Source organism: Chionomys nivalis, chromosome 25 (assembly GCF_950005125.1).
Source record: "Chionomys nivalis chromosome 25, mChiNiv1.1, whole genome shotgun sequence".
Classification (NCBI taxonomy): Eukaryota; Metazoa; Chordata; class Mammalia; order Rodentia; family Cricetidae; genus Chionomys; species Chionomys nivalis.
The window spans coordinates 26,460,128-26,481,167 of NC_080110.1; the positions used below are offsets into that span (position 1 = coordinate 26,460,128).

The window sequence follows — 21,040 nt, forward strand, 5'->3', positions numbered from 1 at the left end:
CGTGAGGGTGAGAACACTCTCTTCTGCCTCCACCCCCACCGCCCAGCCCAACACTGGCACATGATTGTTTGGGGTGTTCTGTGGATGCTTGCTCTCCCTTATGGAGACGATCCATTTCAAGATGCAGTGGCCGGTGAGGGAAATGGAAGGCGGTGGCGGGGGAGGCAGAAATCTTTAATAAATAAATAAATGAATTTTAAAAAAAAAGATGCAGTGGCCGTTTGCTCACAGTGCAGAGATAACAGAAAAGAAGGGGTGCTTAAGTGTGCCCAGGGGTGGGGGGAATAAATGCACACAGAATTTATTGGGCGAGGGTACGCCATGAAAAGGCGCACATTCAGCAGGCTGGTGTTTCCGATGACTTTGCCATTGGTAGTAACCACAATAAAAATGTTTACGGTAATGAGTCACTGGTCAGAATTAACAGAAACTCTTGTGTTATCATATCCCAACACGGGCTAGCACTCTGGTCCCTGTTAGCAACTCTTCATCAGGGAGGTTAAGAACACAGACTCCAGAAACAGAGCACAGAGGTTGGAAGTTGATCTTAAAGACGAGGAGAGCAGAACAGTGGGTTGGGGAGGCTGATAAAGAAATAGAAATGGAGATGGGAAACAGTTACCACAATAAAGTAGACAGAAGGAATGGACTGTAGGAGTCTACAGCTCAATAGGATATGTATACCTTACAATAGCCAGTACATATTCTATGAAGAACTTGATGGGAGAAGTTCCCAGGCTTTAAGGAAACAATAAATGTCCAAGGAAGTGGGATTAGTATTGCTCGATTTGATTGGCATCCACTGGACGTGTTGAATCGCCTTACTGTCCTCTAGATAAGCACACTTATTATTCACCAACCTGGCTACTCTTATTCAAGCATGTGGTTCAGATAGGCCGCTCAACCTCTCGAGGCTTCAGTTCTGTCATGTGCAGAATGAGGACAATGGACAGAACACCCTGTCCAACCGCACAGAATGGGGAATTAACGTCTACGAAGCACTTGAGCAACTTTTGACACAGAGGTAGCAGGATGGATAGAAGTTAGCTCATGCTGGCTGGGACAGTACGAAATGGGTCTCTTAAGTCTCAGCGGTTTTTAGCATCTTTATCAACAGAAGTTCTCCTGACTTACAATTACCATGGTACTTAAGGGTTCGGTTAGTAAAACGCTTCACAAGTGCAAACACAAGCTCATGAGTTTGATCCCTGGAACCACACTTACAAAGACAGGCATGGTGGCACACACTTGTCATCTCAGTGCTGGGGAGGTAGAGACAGAGAGATCCCTGGGGCTCCCTAGCCAGTAAGAAATGCTTCCAAAGAAACAGTGGATGGTACCTGAGGAACAGCACCCAAGACTGTCCTCTGGTCTCCTTGTGAATGAACACACATGTACATGCACGCAAGTGTATCAACACAGACATGCATGTACACACACACATACACACACACGCGCATGTTAGAATAGAAGAAGTAGCCAGTTCAACAGGTACTAGAATCAAGATTCAAAACAATCACAAGAAACTAAAATGATCCATTAGAATCAATAATATATATTTATAGAAAAATAAATTACAGTTCCTGTACTTAGGCCCAGAATGCAAGTTCCCCAAGTTTAGGAACTGGGGGAAAGTTGCTTTCAGAGAAGCAGATAGGGCTAGAATGAGCTCAAGAGTGCAGCTTGTGCCTAGAGTGTCAAGTCCCTGCTTTCATCACTAGCGCTGAAAAAGAGAGTGAAGATGGGAGGCGGGGTGTGAGGCATATATAATGCAGACAGGAGTGGAAGAGGCCTTTTTGCCAGCTGTGTGTGCACTGACAGTTGTCACACCTACCCAGAGCTAATGGCGAAGGTGCCCTGTCCTGGACTCCGTTTTAGTGTCTAGACTCAACACTGGTGATGGAAAGTTTCTAATTTGTGATGAACAGGCTAGCTCAGGTCACGGAAAGAAGGGCATCACAGCTAGGCATGGTGCATCCCTGCTATCCCAATACTCAGGAGGCAGAAGCAAGAGAATTGCTATAGTTTAAAACCAGCCCGGTCTACAGAGCATGGATATATTTCAGAGACCAAGAAAGAAAGAAGGGGGGAGAGGAGAAGGGGGGGAGGGAGGGAGGGGGGAGGGAGGGAGGGAGGGAGGGGAGAAACAGAAGGAGCAGGAGGAGCAGGAAGAGGAGAAGCAGGAAAAGGAGGGGCAGAGGGGGCAGGAGGAGGAGCAAGGGGAAGCAGCAGGAGGAGGAGGGGGAGGAGCAGAGGGAGGATGGAGGGGAGAAACAAGAGGAGAAGCAGCAGGAGGAGGAGGAGCAGAGGGAGGAGCAGGAGGAGGAGCAAAGGGAGGTGGCCCAGCAGCAGCACCAGGAGGTGTTGGCTCCAGCCTGCTGCTCCGTGGCCCAGAACCTGAAAGGTGTTATATCTGCCACAAGACTCAGAGAGCACAGTCTGCCTCCAGAGTGAGACACAGCACTAGCCAGGACTGGTAAAGCTGGTCAGTCTAAGCGCATGCTTTCAAGACGGCAAGGGGAGTGTCAATGCTGTGCTAACATCTGTTCGTGACTCCCCAGGGCCCCCCCTCCCCAGTCACCAATGAGTCACTCCCTTTCTGCCTCTTCTGTTTGCTTAGTGGAGATCCGGATACTCAAAGAACTAATTAAAAACAAACAAAAACAAACAACAAAAGTTCTTATTAACTGAAAATGTTTGAAGATGGATTGGCAGGCTGAGGGGAAAGGAGATATCCACAGCTATCACAGCTGGTCCCATACAGAAATGATGTGGTAGGAATTGTTTATTGGGATTTGTCTTGCTTTGAATATGAAATATCCCCCACGGGCTAAAGCATTTGAGCAACTGGTGCCCAGCAGGCGATGCCTGTTTTCCTTTTGGGGCAGACAGAACATCACTTTGTAGAGGAGGTTGGCCTCAAACTCTGAGATCCCCCTGTCTTTGCATCTGCCTCCCAAGCACTGGAAATAAAGGCACGCTCCACGGTACCCACCCTTCTGTTTGTTTTGGTGGTGCTATTTGGAAGGCTACAGAAGTTTAGGGGGTTGGGAGCATCCCTTGAAGAGAGAGGGTCACTAAGGGAGGGCCTTGAGGTCTCACAGTCCGGCCCCACTTCCTGTCTGCTCTCTGCTCCCTCACTTCCGGAAGAACCCACCAGCCATCCAGCAGCTGATTCATGATTGACAGGCCAGCCGACAATGCCTTCCCGGTGTGATGGACTGCATTCCCTCAAACGATAAACCAGAATAAACCCTGAAGACGCTCGCTTCTTGACAGCCAATTAGTTTCAGCACACGTTTTATTTAACCAGGGATTGGAATAAAGGACTGAACAGATGTCAGCCTGTGAGTCTGTGGGTTCCACATACACTCTCTGCGTGCCACAAGCGCCTTCTGGCCCCATTGTATCTAATATGAAACCGAGGCAAGAGCGCTGCGGTAAGTGGTCCAAGGTCATTCACTGAGTCAAGAACAGGAGCTATGCATAGAACTGAAGTCTCCTGACGCACAGCCCTGCCCTGCATTCCACCAGCCGGTGACGCTGCACTCTGTGACCTACTTGTCCTGTGCCTCTTGTAGTTTTCCTCCCCAACTCCCCCAGGGCTCTCTTTGAAGGCTGCATAAAGCACCTTAAATGAAAAGTGATTTGATAACATCCCATTTGTGATTTTATTGCCATGACGATAAAAGCCGTTAGAAGATGAACTCGCCCGGCACGAAGACATTCTGATTAGCCATCAGAAAAGAGAATCTCAATTGCACATTTTAAATAATGCATGGTGTTTAGATGTCAGGCAGAGAAGGAACGCTGGAATGAATTCCATACATATCCTACAGCTTGCTGGAGACAGCAAACACCACTTTTATAAAAGTACAGATTTGGAGACTAAACAGAGCCTTCAGTTCTGATGTAATGTCTCAATATGGAACTAGACACGAATGTACATGGGAAAGACTAAGATTTCAAATTCACTGTTCTGTTCTTGAAGACTCATGCTATGTCACTGAACTCAAAGCATAAAGAGAAAGCCAATATGTTTATTTTTTTTAAAAAAAGAACTATGGTGGGGGGCTGAAGAGATGGCTCGGTGTTTGAGAGCACTGGCTGCTCTTCCAAGGACCCAGGTTCAATTCCCAGCACCCACATGGCAGCTCCCAGATATCTGTAGTTCTAGTTTCCAGGAAACCTGACACTGTCATACAGATGTACATGCAGGCAAAACACCAATGTACATGAGATAAAAATAATTAAATAATTCAAAAATAAAGGAACTATGGAGTCAGACCCTTCTTTAATTAAAGATTAAGAAGTACCTCTCACAGAAACTAGAAAATAAAATTAGTGATGAAAATTATAACATAAAACACCAATCAACGGTTTATTTAAAATTCAGATCTGAGCCAGAGAGATGGCACAGCAGGTAGAGGTGCCAGCTGCACAAGCCTGAGGCACTGAATTTGATCCCCAGAACCTACCTAAGAAAGCTGGATCTCTAACGTCAGGACTCCGGGGTTGAGGCAGGGGGTGAAACTCACAGGTCAGCTAGCCTGGGGTACACAGTGCAGCAGCAGAAAGAGGGCAGCCTTGAACCCACAAGGAGGAAGGAGAACACTTCCCTGAGAGTTGTTCTCTGACCTTTACATGTGGGCCACAGATAAGGGCCACGGCATGAACCACCACCACCCTCTTGCCAATGAAAATAACTAACTAAGTAAATTAAAAACCAGGTTCCCATTTTTGTATGCAAATTAATCCTAAGAAGTCCACAAGTGAGAAATCTTTTTCTTTAGAAATTTGTCCTAGAAAACATGGAAAGAAAAAAGAAAGAAAGAATATCTTCATAGCCAATGATATACTTAAATTCCATCTATAAAAACATTAAAATAAAGATATTTATTAGAACAAATCTTGTAGAATGTGTTCCTGCCTGGTTCCTGGCCGCCTGGCTAGCTTATGCCCCGAAATAACAACACACAAATTGTATTCATTTAAATACTGCCTGGCCCATTATCTCCAGCTTCTTATTGGCTAATTCTCACATCTTGATTAACCCATTTCTAATAATCTGAGTAGCACCACGAGGTGGTGGCTTACCAGGAAGGATCTTAACCTGCGTCCATCTTGGAGAGGAGAGCTATAGTATCTGCTTGACTCAGCTTTCTTTCTCCCAGCATTCTGTTCTGTCTACTCTGCCTACATAAGTTCTGCCCTATCAGGCCAAGAAGTTTCTTTATTAACCAATGAAAGTAACACATAGACAGATGACCCTCCTCCATCAAAATCTGTTTCTGGAATGCAAAGACCTGGTTAAAAGAACAATCACAAAGGACCAAGCACTTTTCAATGTGTTGATTAGAAATGTATTCTGAAGCACATATCTACATATGGCGTCATCCTTACAAAACCGAATTCCTGTGAGGTGGCGGCACTACCTGCTCCTCCACTGACCGTGGACCACTTGGCTCTTTTCTGACTTTCTCTCTCTTGCACCATTAGGATTTTATAAAGCATCTTCAGTTCTTCTGAACATACAAGACTCAGAATTAGAATCGTTAAAACCACAAAGCTTGGGAACGCAAAGGAGTTGTGGAGACCGGAAAGTCGTCGGTCTATCAAAGTTTATAGGTGAGAAAGCCAAGCTCCATGTAAGCGAGCAGTACTTTTCTGACCAATTGCTTTTAATTCTCTATTTTAATGGCTTTCAAACTGTGTTCTCCAGAGCTCTCTACTCATTTGAACTCAGGCTGTTATGTTCATCTGTCTTTAAAATGCTAAGGGTAAAAATACACACTACAGAATTAGAATATAGCCATTTAGTGGCATAAGTATAGCATGTTTCCTTTTTTTTTTTGAGCAATAGACTCTCTCTCTCTCTCTTGTGTGTGTATTACATTGCTTTATCCATTAATAAAACCCCATTTATTTAATCAATCAATGCCCAAGCCTCCAATGAGAGAAGGGCCAGGCTACTTGTTACTGTTCCTTGCGTGCTACAAATAGATCAAATGGAAGGAGACAAACATATATTATTACTCAGGATGCACTGCTCTGCATATGCACTCCTATTTATCATAACCCAAATAAAATCAAGATTCCTCAAGATAGATGACGTCACTCTCGTTTCACAGGTTAGGAAACCAAGCCGGAGAAGGTGAGCCATTCACTCAAGTTATACAGTGAATCCAAATTAGAGAAGTATAAATTCAGATATGCGGGGTCACGTGGCTGCTGCCTTAAGCAATTCTCAATTTGTAAGGGGTGAAGGGTGACTGCGAAGATTCATTTAACTACGGGAAGTATGAGGAAAGCAACTGTGGAGATGTGAGAATATAGAACGGAAGTGATTAGCGACACGAGCCAAGGTGTAGACACAAGGGAAACTGAAGCACAGATAAATTCACCCCCAGAGTCACAGGATGAGGAAACGGCTAGGTCCGCCCTAGAGCCATGGTGCTATGCCAATATCTAGTAGAGAAAATAACAAAGGTGCGCCCATATAAATGAGGCGAAAGGGGCAAAGGCATTATGGGAAACAGAGTAATGAGTGGACCAGAGCAGGCAGCGGGAAAATTGGAACACTCCCCACTTCTCTCCAGGGTCAACAACACACACTCTCTCACACGCTGTTCTGTAGCCTCGCTGGCTTGACAGTTACTGAGCCCCACAAAGCTTCCTTGCCTCAGAAGCCATGCACTCCATGGTGCCCCACTCTGAAAGGGCCTTCCTCTGTCGTACTTTTACCTACCTAGTTAGGAGTTCCTGAACCACCTCTGCTTCTCTCAGCGCGATTCAATCAGGTCTGAAAGGCCCCATCACACCATAATATCTCAAAACAATGCCTGTAAGTCCTCTTCATTGCATTACCTGGCTTTGTAATTACACAATTTATAGAGACCATGTCTGTTTTGTTGTTTCATCTGTCTGTCTGTCTGCCTATATATTTTTTGATTTCATGTTGACACATAGCTCAGTAACAGAATTTGGATCTAAATTGGAAGTAGAAAAAAACTAATCAAAGATGATGATATCAATATCATCATCATCTATATCAAATAGTCTTAAAATCAAGACACAACCCCCTCAAGAAGAGGCAGCAGAGAGAGAGAAAAAGCTAAGAAAACCAGCTCGGGTTATTGCATCCACGGAGACATCTGAACCGAAGCAGCACCAGAAGTGGAATTCAAGGGATGATACAAGGGCTGGGGCTGGATTCATCCATTCGATGAGGGTTTGTGAACACAGGACTATGATGGGAGCTGTGAACGCCCAACCATTCAGATGCACAGAGGGAACAAATAAACTCTCTCCAAGGAAATTCCCACCTGTTCGGGTGCTAACCAGTTAAGGCAAACACGAGGACCTCTCTGCACCTGTGAAGCAGCATTCGGGCAGGAGAACCCCATTCTACTGCTAGAGCATGCTTGGGAAAAGGGCCTAAGTGGGTTTTACTGCAAAAGGATAAGCCCAAGGAACAAAAAGGAAAATGTATAGTAATCCTGCCTGAACAAAAACTGTAGATACAAAATGGACACATTAGAAAGACTATGGGCACCAGGGGCGAGGGAGACAAACTGCTTGGAAGCAGTAAGAGACCATGAATAGATGTAATCCTAGAATGAAGCTGCCCAAAGGACACAAGGACTGACCTTCCGGCGCTGGTGGCTGTCCAGCCCTGCAGATTTTCCTCCTGAACACAGTAAGACTCCTTACCTCAGTAAGACTCCACTAATCTCTTCCTTAGATTTTTTAAAAAAATCACACCCGTTTCTTGAAAATGGAAGTTTCTGGTAACGATGCCTCTTAATTTCCTGCGATGGTGTGAAATCTAAAGGTTGCTTTAAATATAAAGTTCACCTTCTCAAGAGCATCTGGGAGTGGATGCCATGCGTCTATTTTAACTTCATGTGTGGCAGGAGTAAGAAACGGGGAGCTGCCATCTCACGCCTCAACGGCGCTCCTGGTTCCTCTCATGTATGTCAGACAGAAGAGCCAGACTGAAACCCCTGCGTTCCCAGAGTCACTCGAGAATTGCGTCTTGTCGCCAGGCTGTGGTGAACACTCTCCCTTGTCTCTGCACTTGACAGTTTGCAGACAGGTTTGGTGACAGGAAGAGTAGAGGTGTGTATCCCTGCTGAGAGAGGTGTGATGGGCTGTATTAAGACAGTGGAACTGATTTATTGGGAGCCCACCAAGGCCAGTTGGTCTGGGACTGAATAAGCATGGGTTGATTCCGGACTCTCTGAGCATGGCGGTCAATGAAGACTGATGAGAAGCCAAGGACAATGGCACTAGGTTTCGATCCTAATACATGAACTGGCTTTGTGGGAGCTTAGCCTGTTTGGACGCTCACCTTTCTGGACGTAGATAGAAGGACCTTGGTCTTCCCGCAGGGCAGGGAATTTGGACTGCTCTTCAGTAACGAGAGGGAGGGGGAATGGAGTGGGGGGAGGAGAAGAGGAGTGGGGATAGGGGGAGGGAAGTGGGGGGAGGGCAATATTTGGGAGGAGGGGAGGGAAATGGGAAATGGGGAGCAGATGGAAATTTTAATTAAAAAAGAATAAAAATAAATAAATAAGTAAAAAAAAAAAAAAAGACTAACACAAGATCTCCTCAGAGATACTTCTTTGGTCTTGGCCCTGTATTCCAGGCAAAGCTCCTATTGTACGGGTGGTAGGGCCACCTCTTGTTCACAAGAAGCCCCTTCTTATCCCCTTGAGTTCATGCTGACACTAATGAGGTGGCCCTGGGAGGTGGGGGGGGGCATTGCTTACAGAGGAACCAGTTTGTGATCAAAGAGCTAAAAAAAATTCAGGAGCTTGAAAGTTTAGCACTGCTTCCTGACCTCCGGAAAGAGACGGGAGCCACAAGCTGACTTAGTCACTAGTTATGCCTACAAAAGGGGGTTCTGGTGAGCACAGCTATGTGCCCGAAGGGTAGCATGCAGGACATACTGTGTAATTGTCCTGTCTACATTTCATTTGTCAGTTTCTGAGTCGGGTCTCTTGTGATCACCTGGTATGGTAAGTGAGTGTTCTCTGAGTTCTATGAGCCGTGCCTTCCCGCATGTAACTAAGTTCATGGAGGAGGGCTATGGGGACCCCGACTTTGTGCACATTGGTCAAATATGCAGTGAAGTCTTGGGACCATGGGTTGGTGTCAGCATCGAGGGAGTGTGGCGAGCTGGAGAGCGCACTCTAACTTGTGGGACTTGATGTTAAGTCCAGGGATGCAGTCGTCAGCTTGGATTGAACTGCAGGACATTATGGTCCTGGAAGTGCTTAGGCGGCAAACCCTGCACGCTTGGTACCACAAGTATAGTTGAGAGCAGTGTTTTCCATTGAGGATGTACAGGGCTTGTTCCTATCTGACAGGTGTCACTACGGTGGAGGGACAGTCCTTCTGAACTAGTGCTGGGGAGATTCAGGACTCAAGCCTTTATGAGAAACCCTTTTAAACAGAACAGATGGGGGATGGGGGAAGCATTATCAGAATTGTCATCAGCTAGTTGGGGCGGCAAGCAGGAGAGGGCGGTTTGTCTCCACCTGTGTTCTGAAATCAGTGCCCAGCCTAGGGCAAGGGCTTCAGGAGAAACCCGATTCTAAGAACGGTCCTGAAGTACAAAAGTGTGCTGACCCCTCGGGCCTGGTCCTGTCCTGGCTCCCACTCCACAAGAGAACTCCCTGCTTATTAAATTCTTCCTTTCTTCCTGGCTCCTGCTCCTCAGGCAGTGTTCCAGTTTAACCGTCTTCACTTTACACATTTAATTTCTTTTCTTTCCCTGGCCAGTTTAACTCTATAGTCGGCTCATTTCTCTCCGTGCGTTCTTGCTGCCCTTCCAGATATTCAGTTCTTTCCCGGACTTTTCGTTCATTGTGGTAAGAATTTTAACATGGGATCCAACAGTTCAACAAACATTTACTGGCTTTAAATTTTTTTCATATGATATATTTAGATCATATTCTTTCTCCTCCCCCAACGTCTATAGTCTGCCCATGTTCCTATCCACCCAAGCTCATGTTCTCTCTCTGTCTCTCTATCTCTCTCCCCCCCCAAAAAAAAGCAACTCCCAAATCAAAACAAGCAAAAACTTCCCCCCAAAACAACATAAACAGATGAAGTCTGAAGTCAGCCCTGTGTTGGCCAACTACTTCTGAGCATGGACCCTCCCGTGGAGTGTGGCTTATATAGCCAGTGTGACTCCATTGAAGAAAACTGATTTGTCCGTTCCCAGGAGGTATCTTCTTTAGTTAGGGGTGGGACTAGGCGTCCAATTCCCCTTCTCAGTGCTGGGATTTTGTCTGGCTTGGACTTGTGCACGTCTCACGTACACCATCACAGTCTCTGTGCAATCACAGGTACATTGACCCTACTGGGGCTTGACAAACTCTAAAGCATAAACAACCCTGGATCTTGACTAGAGGTACAATGTCGTACACAGCTCTCGAGGAGGTCTCATCCTTCATGAGGGAAACATACACCTGTGGATTCCTAACTCCCATTTCTACCCACCCCCAGCCACTAGTAACTACCTCCATTTCGCTCTGTCCTCTGTGAATTTGACTGTTTCAGGCACCTAATATCAGAGTATCTGCTTTTCTGTGCCTGGTGCATTGCAAAGAGCTCAATATCCCCAAAGTTCATCCATGTTTCCACATTACAAGATTTCCTCCCTTCAAAATTTTAGCAGTTAGCTATTTATTGTGTGTGTGCACACATACATGTGTGTGGGTACACTCATCATGGCATGCGAGTGGAGGTCAAAGGGCAACTCTGTTCTCTTCTCTCCTTCTACCATGGAATTTCCAGATATTGAACTCAAGTCATCAGGCTGGGTAGCACTCACATTTACCTGCTAAGCCAACTTCGCCATTCCATCCTTTTTAAAGGCAGTCCACTGCATGTATATACCACATTTTCTTTAGTGTTTGGTTTTGTATTTCTTGTTGTTTTAAGACGACATGGTATGAACAGTCTTACTGTGTAGCACAGGCTGGTCTTAGTTTCTCGGGCTCCACCCATCCTCTTGTTTTAGGTTCCCAAGGAGCTGACATTACTGGCATGTGCCCGAGTACTTGCCACATACCGTGTTTTCTTCATCCATTCATCTGTCCACGGACATTCGGAGTGTTTCTATATCTTGGCTACTGTGAATGTCGCAGCAACAAACAGAGAAGTACTGTGAATCTTTCGATACCCTGACTTCAAATATTAGTTCTGAAATTAATATTCAGAGGTGGAATTCCTTGGTGGTATGGCACTTTTGATATTTTGGAGGGATCACCACACTGCCTTCCACCATGGCGGCAACGGTGTGTACGCCTACTGATAGTGCTGAGCCTCCTGTCACCCACAGTGTCACCAACAGGTGTCTCTTGAAATCTTAGTCCTTAAATGACAATAGCTATCCTAAAAGGGTAAAGTGATAACTCAGAATGGTTTAGAATTGCATTTCTCAGAAGATAAACAGTATAAATATAGGTTCACAGACCTACGGCCTTTCTGTGTCTACTGGGGAGATGTTTCAAGTCCTTAGCCCATTTTTATTTGTTTTGTTTTTGTTTTTTTGGTTTTTCAAGACAGGGTTTCTCTGTGGCTTTGGAGCCTGTCCTGGAACTAGCTCTTGTAGACCAGGCTGGTCTCGAACTCACAGAGATCCGCCTGCCTCTGCCTCCCGAGTGCTGGGATTAAAGGCGTGTGCCACCATCACCCCTTAGCCCATTTTAAAATCATTCTCCTGTTGTTACTACTCTCGAGTTGTGAAACTCTTCCCACACTTTGCAGATGACCCCTTACCAGATATGCAATTAGCAAATATTTTCTCTTAACTGTATCTACCTCATCAGCCTGAGATTTCTCCGACACAGAGAGCTTTACAGTTGGATGCCCGCCCTAATTGCTCTCACGGTGTCAGCCTGGCCTAATATAAAATGATTCCCATCTCTGTCCTCGGAGGCAAGGCCTGCTGCCGCCAAAGCCTTCTGAGAACAGTTCTGGATGGCCTCCTTCTCTTCTGAGGCCTTTCAGGACAGCGTTTCCTGTTAAAGTGCTGTTCTTTTGACTTTGCCCTCAACCTCTGGCCGCTCCACCTCCCTCTCCTTGCCGAGGACTGATATGTGGTCCATTGACGTTTCTCTTCTGGTTGTGTTCCCAGCACACAGTCTTTCTCTTGGCCTCAGCGACAGCTTGCGTGCCCAGGAGTTCCAGATCTGTCTAACACTGCTCCCCACATCTTGTTCCTAGACTTTTAGTTTAAGCTCCTAACTTTTTTGGAGCCCTCTAGGGATGTCTTAGGAATGAGCGCTTCTAGCTCAGAAGCACCATCACAGCTGGACTATTCTTATCTCTCAAGAAGTCAAATTTGACACTTTCCATTCCCTCATGATGTACATTGCCATGAAGGTCGGCTGGTCCCCACTCTAAAATGCCTTTTGCATACAGCATCCCTGTTTGCTACATCACCACTGCTGCCGCTGCCACCACCGCCACCGCTGCCACCCCTCACCACCACCATCACAACCACCCACTACAAACAGCCACCACCACAACCACTACCACAACCAACGCCACCACCACCACCTACTATTACAACAACTTCCACTACAACCTGATGTGGGATTCCCCTTTGTATGCTGTGTGTATGACTGGTTGATCAATAAAGAAAACTGGCCTGGCCTGAAGGACAAAAGAATAGCGCTAGGCAGGGAAAACTAAAGTGAATGCTGGGAAAAAGAAGGGCAGAGTCAGAGAGAAGCCACATAGCCCCACTGGAGACAGATACCAGAACTTTAGCCAGTAAGTCACAGCCTTGTGGCAATACACAGATGAAAAGAAATAGGTTAAATTAATATATAAGAGTTAGCCAATAAGAAGCTAGAGCTAAGGAGCCAAGCAGTGATTTAAATAATATAGTTTCTGTGTGATTATTTTGGTTCTGGGCAGTCGGGAACCAACAAGCAGCCCTCTTCCCAACAACAACCACTACCACAACCATCGCCATCACAACCACCACCGCTGCCGCTGCCATAACCATGTACTACAACAACCACCACCACAACCACCACCACCATCATTCTGATTAGGCCCCCAAAGACCTTCATCAGAACCAGCAGATGGCAAGAGAAGGATCACTTGGGGTCAGACTACCTGTAATCCTTTTTACTTACTGTCTGGCTATATGCCCTGACTATTAGCTCCATATTCTTTAAGACTCAGGTTCCTCCCTGTGAGATAAATGTGACTAGCATTCATAACTACTGTAAAAAAAAATTAGGTGACATCAATAAAATGTCAAACACTTGGCACATAACAGTCATTCAATAATACAAAGACCGTGTCATCTCCTTCCTGCCTGCCTTTAACTCATCTTCCAAACCCAACATGCACTCAGCACTCACATAGTAACTCCACACTGGAGAACTCAGCTAACTTCTCAAATAAGAAACTCTATTTATGTCAGTCTTTGGTTAAAAATAAAATTTACAAAGCTTTGCCTATTTATTGCTTGTATTGCAAAAACAGTGTCTTTAGTACAATGTTATTGATCTTTTAGAAATCCAGTCCCAGCTACCTGTTCATATTACAACCAGCACTCACTGTGATAACCTACGCGCCTAAGATACCTTGTTTCCAAGCCTTGGGTGCTGCAGGGCAGCCACCCCATTTCAAGGTCTTCCCCTTTTCATCCCTAGATGATGATATCATACATGCATCAGCTCAGCTTATATGTTCACCATAGAATGAATACCTATTCCTTAAATCTTCTTATTAAGTCAGTACACTGCGTTAATTTGCTCATTCACCAAATACCCCCTGAGACATAGTCACTGAGCTAGACACCAGGGAAACAAAGATGAAGAGTAACAAGCATACGGTTGGACTAGGGAGATGGACATACACAGTGTAACGGGAGAATTTCAGTAGAGGATAACAGGTATATGCAGCCAGAAGTGGTTCTAGTTCTCGGTTAGGTCAGACTCCCTAAGGCTGATGTTTGTCAAAATGCTGATGCCTGAGCTGACTATCGGGGATTCTCAGGTAATTAAACAATGAAGGGTGTTTTTTTTTTTCTATTTTCTATTTGTCATTTTTTGTGCATGGTTATTTTGCTCACATGTGCCTATGCACCACCTGGGTGCCTGGTACCCCAGAGGTGGAAGAGAGTGTCAGATCCCATGGAACTAGAATTATAGGTGATGCCATCCGGGTGCTGGATCTCAAACCCCTCTCCTCTAAAAAAGCAGCCAGTGTTCTTAACCGCTGAGCCGTCTCTCCTACCCCAGTGATGCATTTTATAAAGCTCCTTAGCATGTTAGGTGAAGCAGGGGTTCCAAATCTCTGGGACAAAGTTGTACACGGTTATCTATGGGACATGGAACACAAACATGGTGGCCGGCACTTCTGTATGTCCTGTAGCGTCTTCCTTCTGGAATGTGCTCAGAAAACATGTTTCCTCACGTCACTTAGGTGATACTGCCCTACTATAATTCAAGGGTATGCTCTGATAGGATGTGTTTAGGTCTAGAAAAAGGAACTGATCATGTGACATTTGCTAATTCCCAGAAAGACACACTCTGCAGGCAGACACTAGTGTCTGCAACATGCTGACAGGACCACAAACCATCTACAGTGTTTTCTTGGGGGGTGGAATGGGGAGAACTCTGTCGATACACCATGAACCGTGCTGGCTTGGTTACTTGTTTTGACCAATAGAAAATGTCAGAAGTAGTATTTTCTACTTCTAGAACTGAGGCCTTTCCCCCCTTGAATGCAGCTACCATGATGCCATGCAAAGGAAGACAATGGGGTACAGGATAACTGATGATCTTTATCAGTAACTAATATCCACCATGAACCACACACCTATCGTAGCCTGCACCTAGCTGCACATGAGCCCTGCCGACCCACGGGTGCCGTGAGCACGAGACTGAAGGTGCATTGCTGTGCAGCAAGAGGTGCCTAACATAGAGACGATGCCAAGATGTGCAAGACTACTCTGAGAACTATCTGTGAGCTGACTAGAGTCCTGCACTCGAGAGCTGGCCTGCAGCAGCACGGAGAATGGCTAGGGGTGGCGCAATGTAGAGGTGAAGGGACATACCAGACGACCACAGCAATAGAGGCGAGAAAAAAAATCCAAATCCGATCTAAGCATCACCACACAGGGAATCCACAGGATGCTGAAGACAGGGTTAAGAGGAAAGGAGGAAACTAAGGACCACTTGGATGGTTCTGGACCAGGTGAACAAGTGAATGACAGCGCCATTCACCAAGAGAGAGATTACGAGAGGAAGAGGAGGACTGCCATAATTGTGAGACATCCAACAATAGATGTTGGAAATTAACTTAGTGGGACCACTCTAGGTGGGCAGCCAAGTGTTCTGATTGAAGGGGTCATCTTGATATAGCGCATATGGTACAGCGAGAGCTTCCCAGGCAGGTAGAGTTTGAGCAGTGTGAACACTTTTTTGCTACTTCATCGGAATCGAAAGAAGGGTTAAGGCCTGTGAGTCTTATAGCACACTGGCAGCGTACAGAGTTCCCTAGCGATGTCACTACCACTTAGTAGTGTATCCTCACTGTGTATCCAGGGTACAGGTTCTCCTCCATCCTTCCGCCCCCTGCTGCCTCATTTTGTTCTGTATGTTCTTCATATGCCTCCCATCCAGCAGAGCAGGAAGTGGCTCTAACGCTAGAAAGAATGGAGATTACAGGCTACACAACACTCGAGATTATCTCCAAACTACACTTTCTCCAAGCGGGCACAAACTACGATTCACCCACGTTACAAGTCATACAAACAACCAACGTTAATACTCACATACAAATATTGACGTACCTTTGCTGTTGATTAAAATAGCAAGTAAATGGCTGGGAGCCGATCTCATCTTTCCAGTACTGTTGCCAGTTCATGACACTTTCCAAATTCTTCTGGTTTTCTCTCGTACAGGGCGGGATATAGGAGCACTAACAGGACGGAACACAGAAAGCCAACCTATTAGTATACAGAATGGCCTACGGGATCCTTCTGGTTCTCAAATACTTCATTTTATTATAGCCCGTGGCTTGGGACTGGCGAGAAGGTGCAGGTTCAGGGGCCGCCATTGCCTGGGTCAGCATCAAATACCCGTCCTAGTGGCTGTGACGGTGTGACTACCATGCATCGTGGTTTTCCCCGTCACTCTTGAGCCACCATTTTGATCTCAAGACAGGAAAAGGTTCTGAATACTCCTGAAGGCGCCATGCTCATGCCCAAACGATCACGAAGCCATCTGAAAGTGGCTGAAGGCCCTTGCCTAGGACCATCCCAGGGACCCGCAGTCATTATTTTTCTACAGAAATGGGAATCTAATTTTGGCACAATCTTTAAATACAACCAAATTGACACTGCTTAGCCACATTTCAAATTTCTAATTTGGCACAAGGGCAAAAAAAAAAAAAAATCCAGTAGCAAAATTACCTTCAGTCACTAAAAAAAATGAGGTACAATGGTATAGAAAATTAGAAGTGAAATATACCTTCTCTGCCTTTGCAAAGATCTGTCAACACAAGGAGGCGAGGGGAGGGGTAACAATAGTATTCCCAATCCCTATCTGTGAGGCTTTGCATTTTTCTTCCTCTCACTTTTAACTAACCAATAGCTCGCAGCCACTCTTGAGGTGCCACTTTGCCCACTTAAGTTTTCATTTCCCACATTCTCCTGGACGATGGAACCAGCAGAGATTCCTCTCAAGTGTGCAATCAATGTCCTTTGCTAACCGATGGCTTTCCTAGCTGTTCCCGTGAAGAGACTCAAGGAAGGGGTATAGATTCAGTAACACTGAGGAGCCACTCTTAGCTGCGGATGTTCTTTTATTTATTTATTTTTATTTTATTTTTTTATTTTATTTTATTTATTTATTGAAAAAAAATTTTCCGCCTCCTCCCCGCCTCCCATTTCCCTCCCCCTCCTCCTGCCCCTCTCCCCCCTCCCCCCCACTCCTCTTCTCCTCCCTCTCCAGTCCCAGGAGCAGTCAGGGTTCCCTGCCCTGTGGAAAGTCCAAGGTCCTCCCCCCTCCATCCAGGTCTAGGAAGGTGAACATCCAAACTGTCTAGGCTCCCACAAAGCCAGAACATGAAGTAGGATCAAAACCCCGTGCCATTGTCCTTGGCCTCTCATCAGTTCTCATTGTCTGCCATGTTCAGAGAGTCCGGTTTTATCCCATGCTTTTTCAGTCACAGTCCAGCTGGCCTTGGTGAGCTCCCAATAGATCGGCCCCACTGTCTCAGTGGGTGGGTGCACCCCTCGTGGTCCTGACTTCCTTGCTCATGTTCTCCCTCCTTCTGCTCCTCGTTAGGACCTTGGGAGCTCAGTCCGGTGCTCCAGTGTGGGTCTCTGTCTCCATCTCCATTCATCGCTAGATGAAGGTTCTATGGTGATATGCAAGATATTCATCAGTGTGGCTATAGGATAGGGTCATTTAGCGAACCCTGAGCATCCTAAACCCCTTCTCCCACGTCAGCCGTTTCTGATGGTGGAGATGGCAGCTTCTACCCGCTGTTAATAACAGGCAAAGATCCAATGAGCCTGAACCTGCGTGCTTCTTTTTTTTTTTTTTTTTTTTTTTGGTTTTTCGAGACAGGGTTTCTCTGTGGCTTTGGAGCCTGTCCTGGAACTAGTTCTTGTAGACCAGGCTGGTCTCGAACTCACAGAGATCCGCCTGCCTCTGCCTCCCGAGTGCTGGGATTAAAGGCATGCGCCACCACCGCCCGGCTTCTTTACGTCTCTAATGATCTCCATTGTACAGATGAGAACATTAAGATTCCTCTCAGCCCTGCGACTAGACTCAGTGATACCATTACTCCCTTCTGAGGTGTTAACCAAGGTGTCTGATAATAAGGAACCGAAGACAAGAACTCAACTTTGCAGTCTAATTTGGTTCACACTGACCTATTCATTCTTTCTCTTATTTGTTTATTGTTATGGGTTCTGTTCATCTTGTGTTTGTGTGTGCAGCTGCATGCATGTACATATGTGTGAAGGTGTCCTTCGCTGGGTACCATGCACTTTGTATTAGAGTGAGTTTCTCTCTGGTTTGCAATTTGGCCAAACAGCCTAGCGCAGCTAGCCAGAAAGCCCAGATCCAGCTCTCAGCACCTCTGATCTCACTACCACTGGGATTATAACAGTGTACCACCAGGTCCAGATTTTAACATAGGCTCTGGAGACCCAAACTTCTGTTCTCATACTTTACTGACCGAACCATCTTCCCCGACTCCCCCACCCTTTGTCTTTACGAGACAGGATCTTGCTATGTAGCTCTGATCGGCAGGGAACTCACTCGAGGGCTAGGATGACAGGCATGTGCCACCAAACCTGGCTCAACTGTTTCATTTGCAGCATGTTAAATTCACAAGAAGAAGACTTTCTCCCCATCGCTTTCTGTTAAAATGCAAAACCGTGTTGATGATGTGTGCAGCTCTTCACTCTCCTCCTGCCTGCCCATCCTTGCAGAATCCTGGGAGACAGCCAAGTCGAAGCGCTTGGTCCTCAGATCCGCCACAGCTGTCACAGTATCTATGCGGCACAGACTGTTACCTCCTGCTAGTGCTCTCTGTCCTTAGTCGCCTCTTTGTGAGAGTCAGCTCCCGTGTTACCCATCTGTAGGAATCTTCTTGTTCTTGTTCCAAGCCAAATGTGTTGACCCAGGAATCAAACCAACGAACTCACAGCTAAAATCACACAGCAGCACACTTGTCTGCCAGTGTCAGAGCTCTATCTCTGGCTGCTGAGTTGAGAGCAAGAGCTGTTGGGTTTCTCTCTCTCTCTCTCTCTCTCTCTCTCTCTCTCTCTCTCTCTCTCTCCATCTCCCCCTCCCTCCTTCCCCCCTCCCCCTCCCTCCCTCCCCTCTCCCTCCCTCCCCCCTCCCTCCCTCCCTCCCTCCCTCCCTCCCTCCCTCCCTCCCTCCCTCTCTCTCTCTCTCTCTCTCTCTCTCTCTCTCTCTCCTGTATGTTCACCCTGGTCCTGGTGATGATTTCAAAACAAGTCTAGAACATACAAAGACACGTTACACTCAAGATAATGAAGCTTATCTTGAATAAACTTTCCTGAGGAAGCTGCTTTCCTAAGTTAGACATTTTAAACTATAAATGCACATTATTTTAAATTGTAGTAAATTTCATTATTCCCCATCCTACATAACAAACTCGTGTTACATAAATAGGTTTTTTAACCACCGAATAGTTGAATACGAACCCCAGTGACACACAGCTTCCCTCTCTTTCCAAGGGAACAGCACAGTTTTGTGGCAGAGTCTGGATTATGAGTTTTTCTAAAGCTTCAGTTGAGCTTCAAAGCCACAGGAACAGTATGTGGCTTCCGTCTTATGATTTGTTTGGTGTTTGGGCTTTGGTAAATTACCTTTCTCTGGGCTCCTGTTTTTTTTTTTTTTTTTTTTTCTTTTCTCTAGTCTGTACAACCTCCAAAATAATTTTTAGCTCTGCTTCTGCCTCTCCTCTTGGAGGCACATCAAGAAACAACTCAGCCAGAAGCAGACTACAAATACTGTCACAGCATTTGCCTCTGGGGAGATGGCAGGGAGACTTGGCTGAGCCACTGTTGCTGCGGACAAAGAGGACCAGAGCGGTGGGTGGGTCCAGCTCTGGGACCCGTACTTTCTTTACGTTAGCAAGACCATGAGCTGCCCACTGATTACTCCACACAGTGTGTTGGGTATTTCCTCTCCTTCCATTAACACATCTTCTTTCTACCCATGGTCAAAGTGAGACGAGGTGCCAGTTTATTGTGCTCTTTCCAGGAAGGAGAAAGTTCCAGTCCTGGAGGCAGATCTGTGAGGCGCAAACATCTCAGAAGTCATCAGGGCCCTTCCAGGATTGGGTGTCATTGGCTCAGGGCCACACCAAACATGTCAGGGGATAACCAAATGCAGTCAGAGCATACTGAAGCTATTCATAACTCAGCTCGAATTCTTTACTGTTTTTGGAGCAAAACAGGTTTAAAAGACATATCTCTCTACCAGATGGCAACTCTGGGATTTGATCAGGTGAGTCACATCCGTGTTTCTGGAAACATCAGAGGAAAACGTTCATCAAGGTCCCTAATAGGCAAGCTGTGGTTTCACATGATGCGAGAGAAGTGCCTAGCTGTAGGGAGCTTTCGGCGGGTTCTGAAAGCAAACTATATTTCTGTATCAGGATTCTTTCCCCATGGACTCCATTCTTTCCACTGGTTAAATAATGAGTCTTTAGCATTGTAGCAATTTGGTAAAGTCAATATCGTTATGAAAGCAAGGAAAACGTTTAAAAGACTAAACTTGGGTTCTTAATAATCATTATTTTTCATTTTCTCAAATCTTGACTGCCCAGGTTATTTACCTCTAAATGTCTTGTGAATTGTCTTGGATCCTTCTAGAGCCCTTTTTCAGCTCTATGCTCAAGATCATTATAGATGGATAGAATTTTAACGTCCATTAGAAACAAAGTCTTAAAGCAGTGTTTTCAAAGAGGATTCTAGAAAAGCTGTCATACAAAATCCCTTCTCTCTCAATCATGGCAACTGGATGGTTTTTCCAAAACTTCAGAGCTCTGACCTGACTATTTCTTTGGGGAGGAAACCATAAATGCACAAACCCACTGCTTAGCATTCCCAACCTCGCGGACAACGCCACTGGCAATGTCAGCATTAGAATCTCATCTCCAGTATACAGAAGGGAAACTTAAGGGTAGTGAGATGGCTCAGCAGATAAAAGGGGCTTGCTGTGAAGCCTGATGAGCCGAGTTCGATTCCCCAAAGCCCACATAAAGGTGGGACGAAAGAACCAACTCCGTATGTTGTCCTCTGACCACAAGCAGGCCATAGCATACGCATGCCTGTGCCTACTCCCACCCCACCCCTGACATAAACAGCGTTTTACAAATGAAAAAGAACAGGAATGTTAGATTGAGAGCTCTAAGATAGCTTGTTCAAAGCCACAGTGGTAAATGGGGCATTTTGTGTACAAAGTACAGTTATTTTGGTTGTTTTCGTTTCGTTTTGGGGTTG

The 21,040-nt window shown here is 45.9% G+C and overlaps 1 protein-coding gene across 1 annotated transcript in view; it reads right to left on the bottom strand.

Moving 5' to 3' along the window:
- Kcnmb4 (potassium calcium-activated channel subfamily M regulatory beta subunit 4) overlaps positions 1 to 21,040 on the bottom strand; it is a 55,582-nt gene that overhangs the window by 11,790 nt on the left and 22,752 nt on the right. The window contains exon 2 of the mRNA XM_057757430.1: positions 15,839 to 15,966. Within this exon, the coding sequence (XP_057613413.1) occupies positions 15,839 to 15,966 (128 nt within the window). The remainder of the gene's footprint in view (positions 1 to 15,838; positions 15,967 to 21,040) is intronic.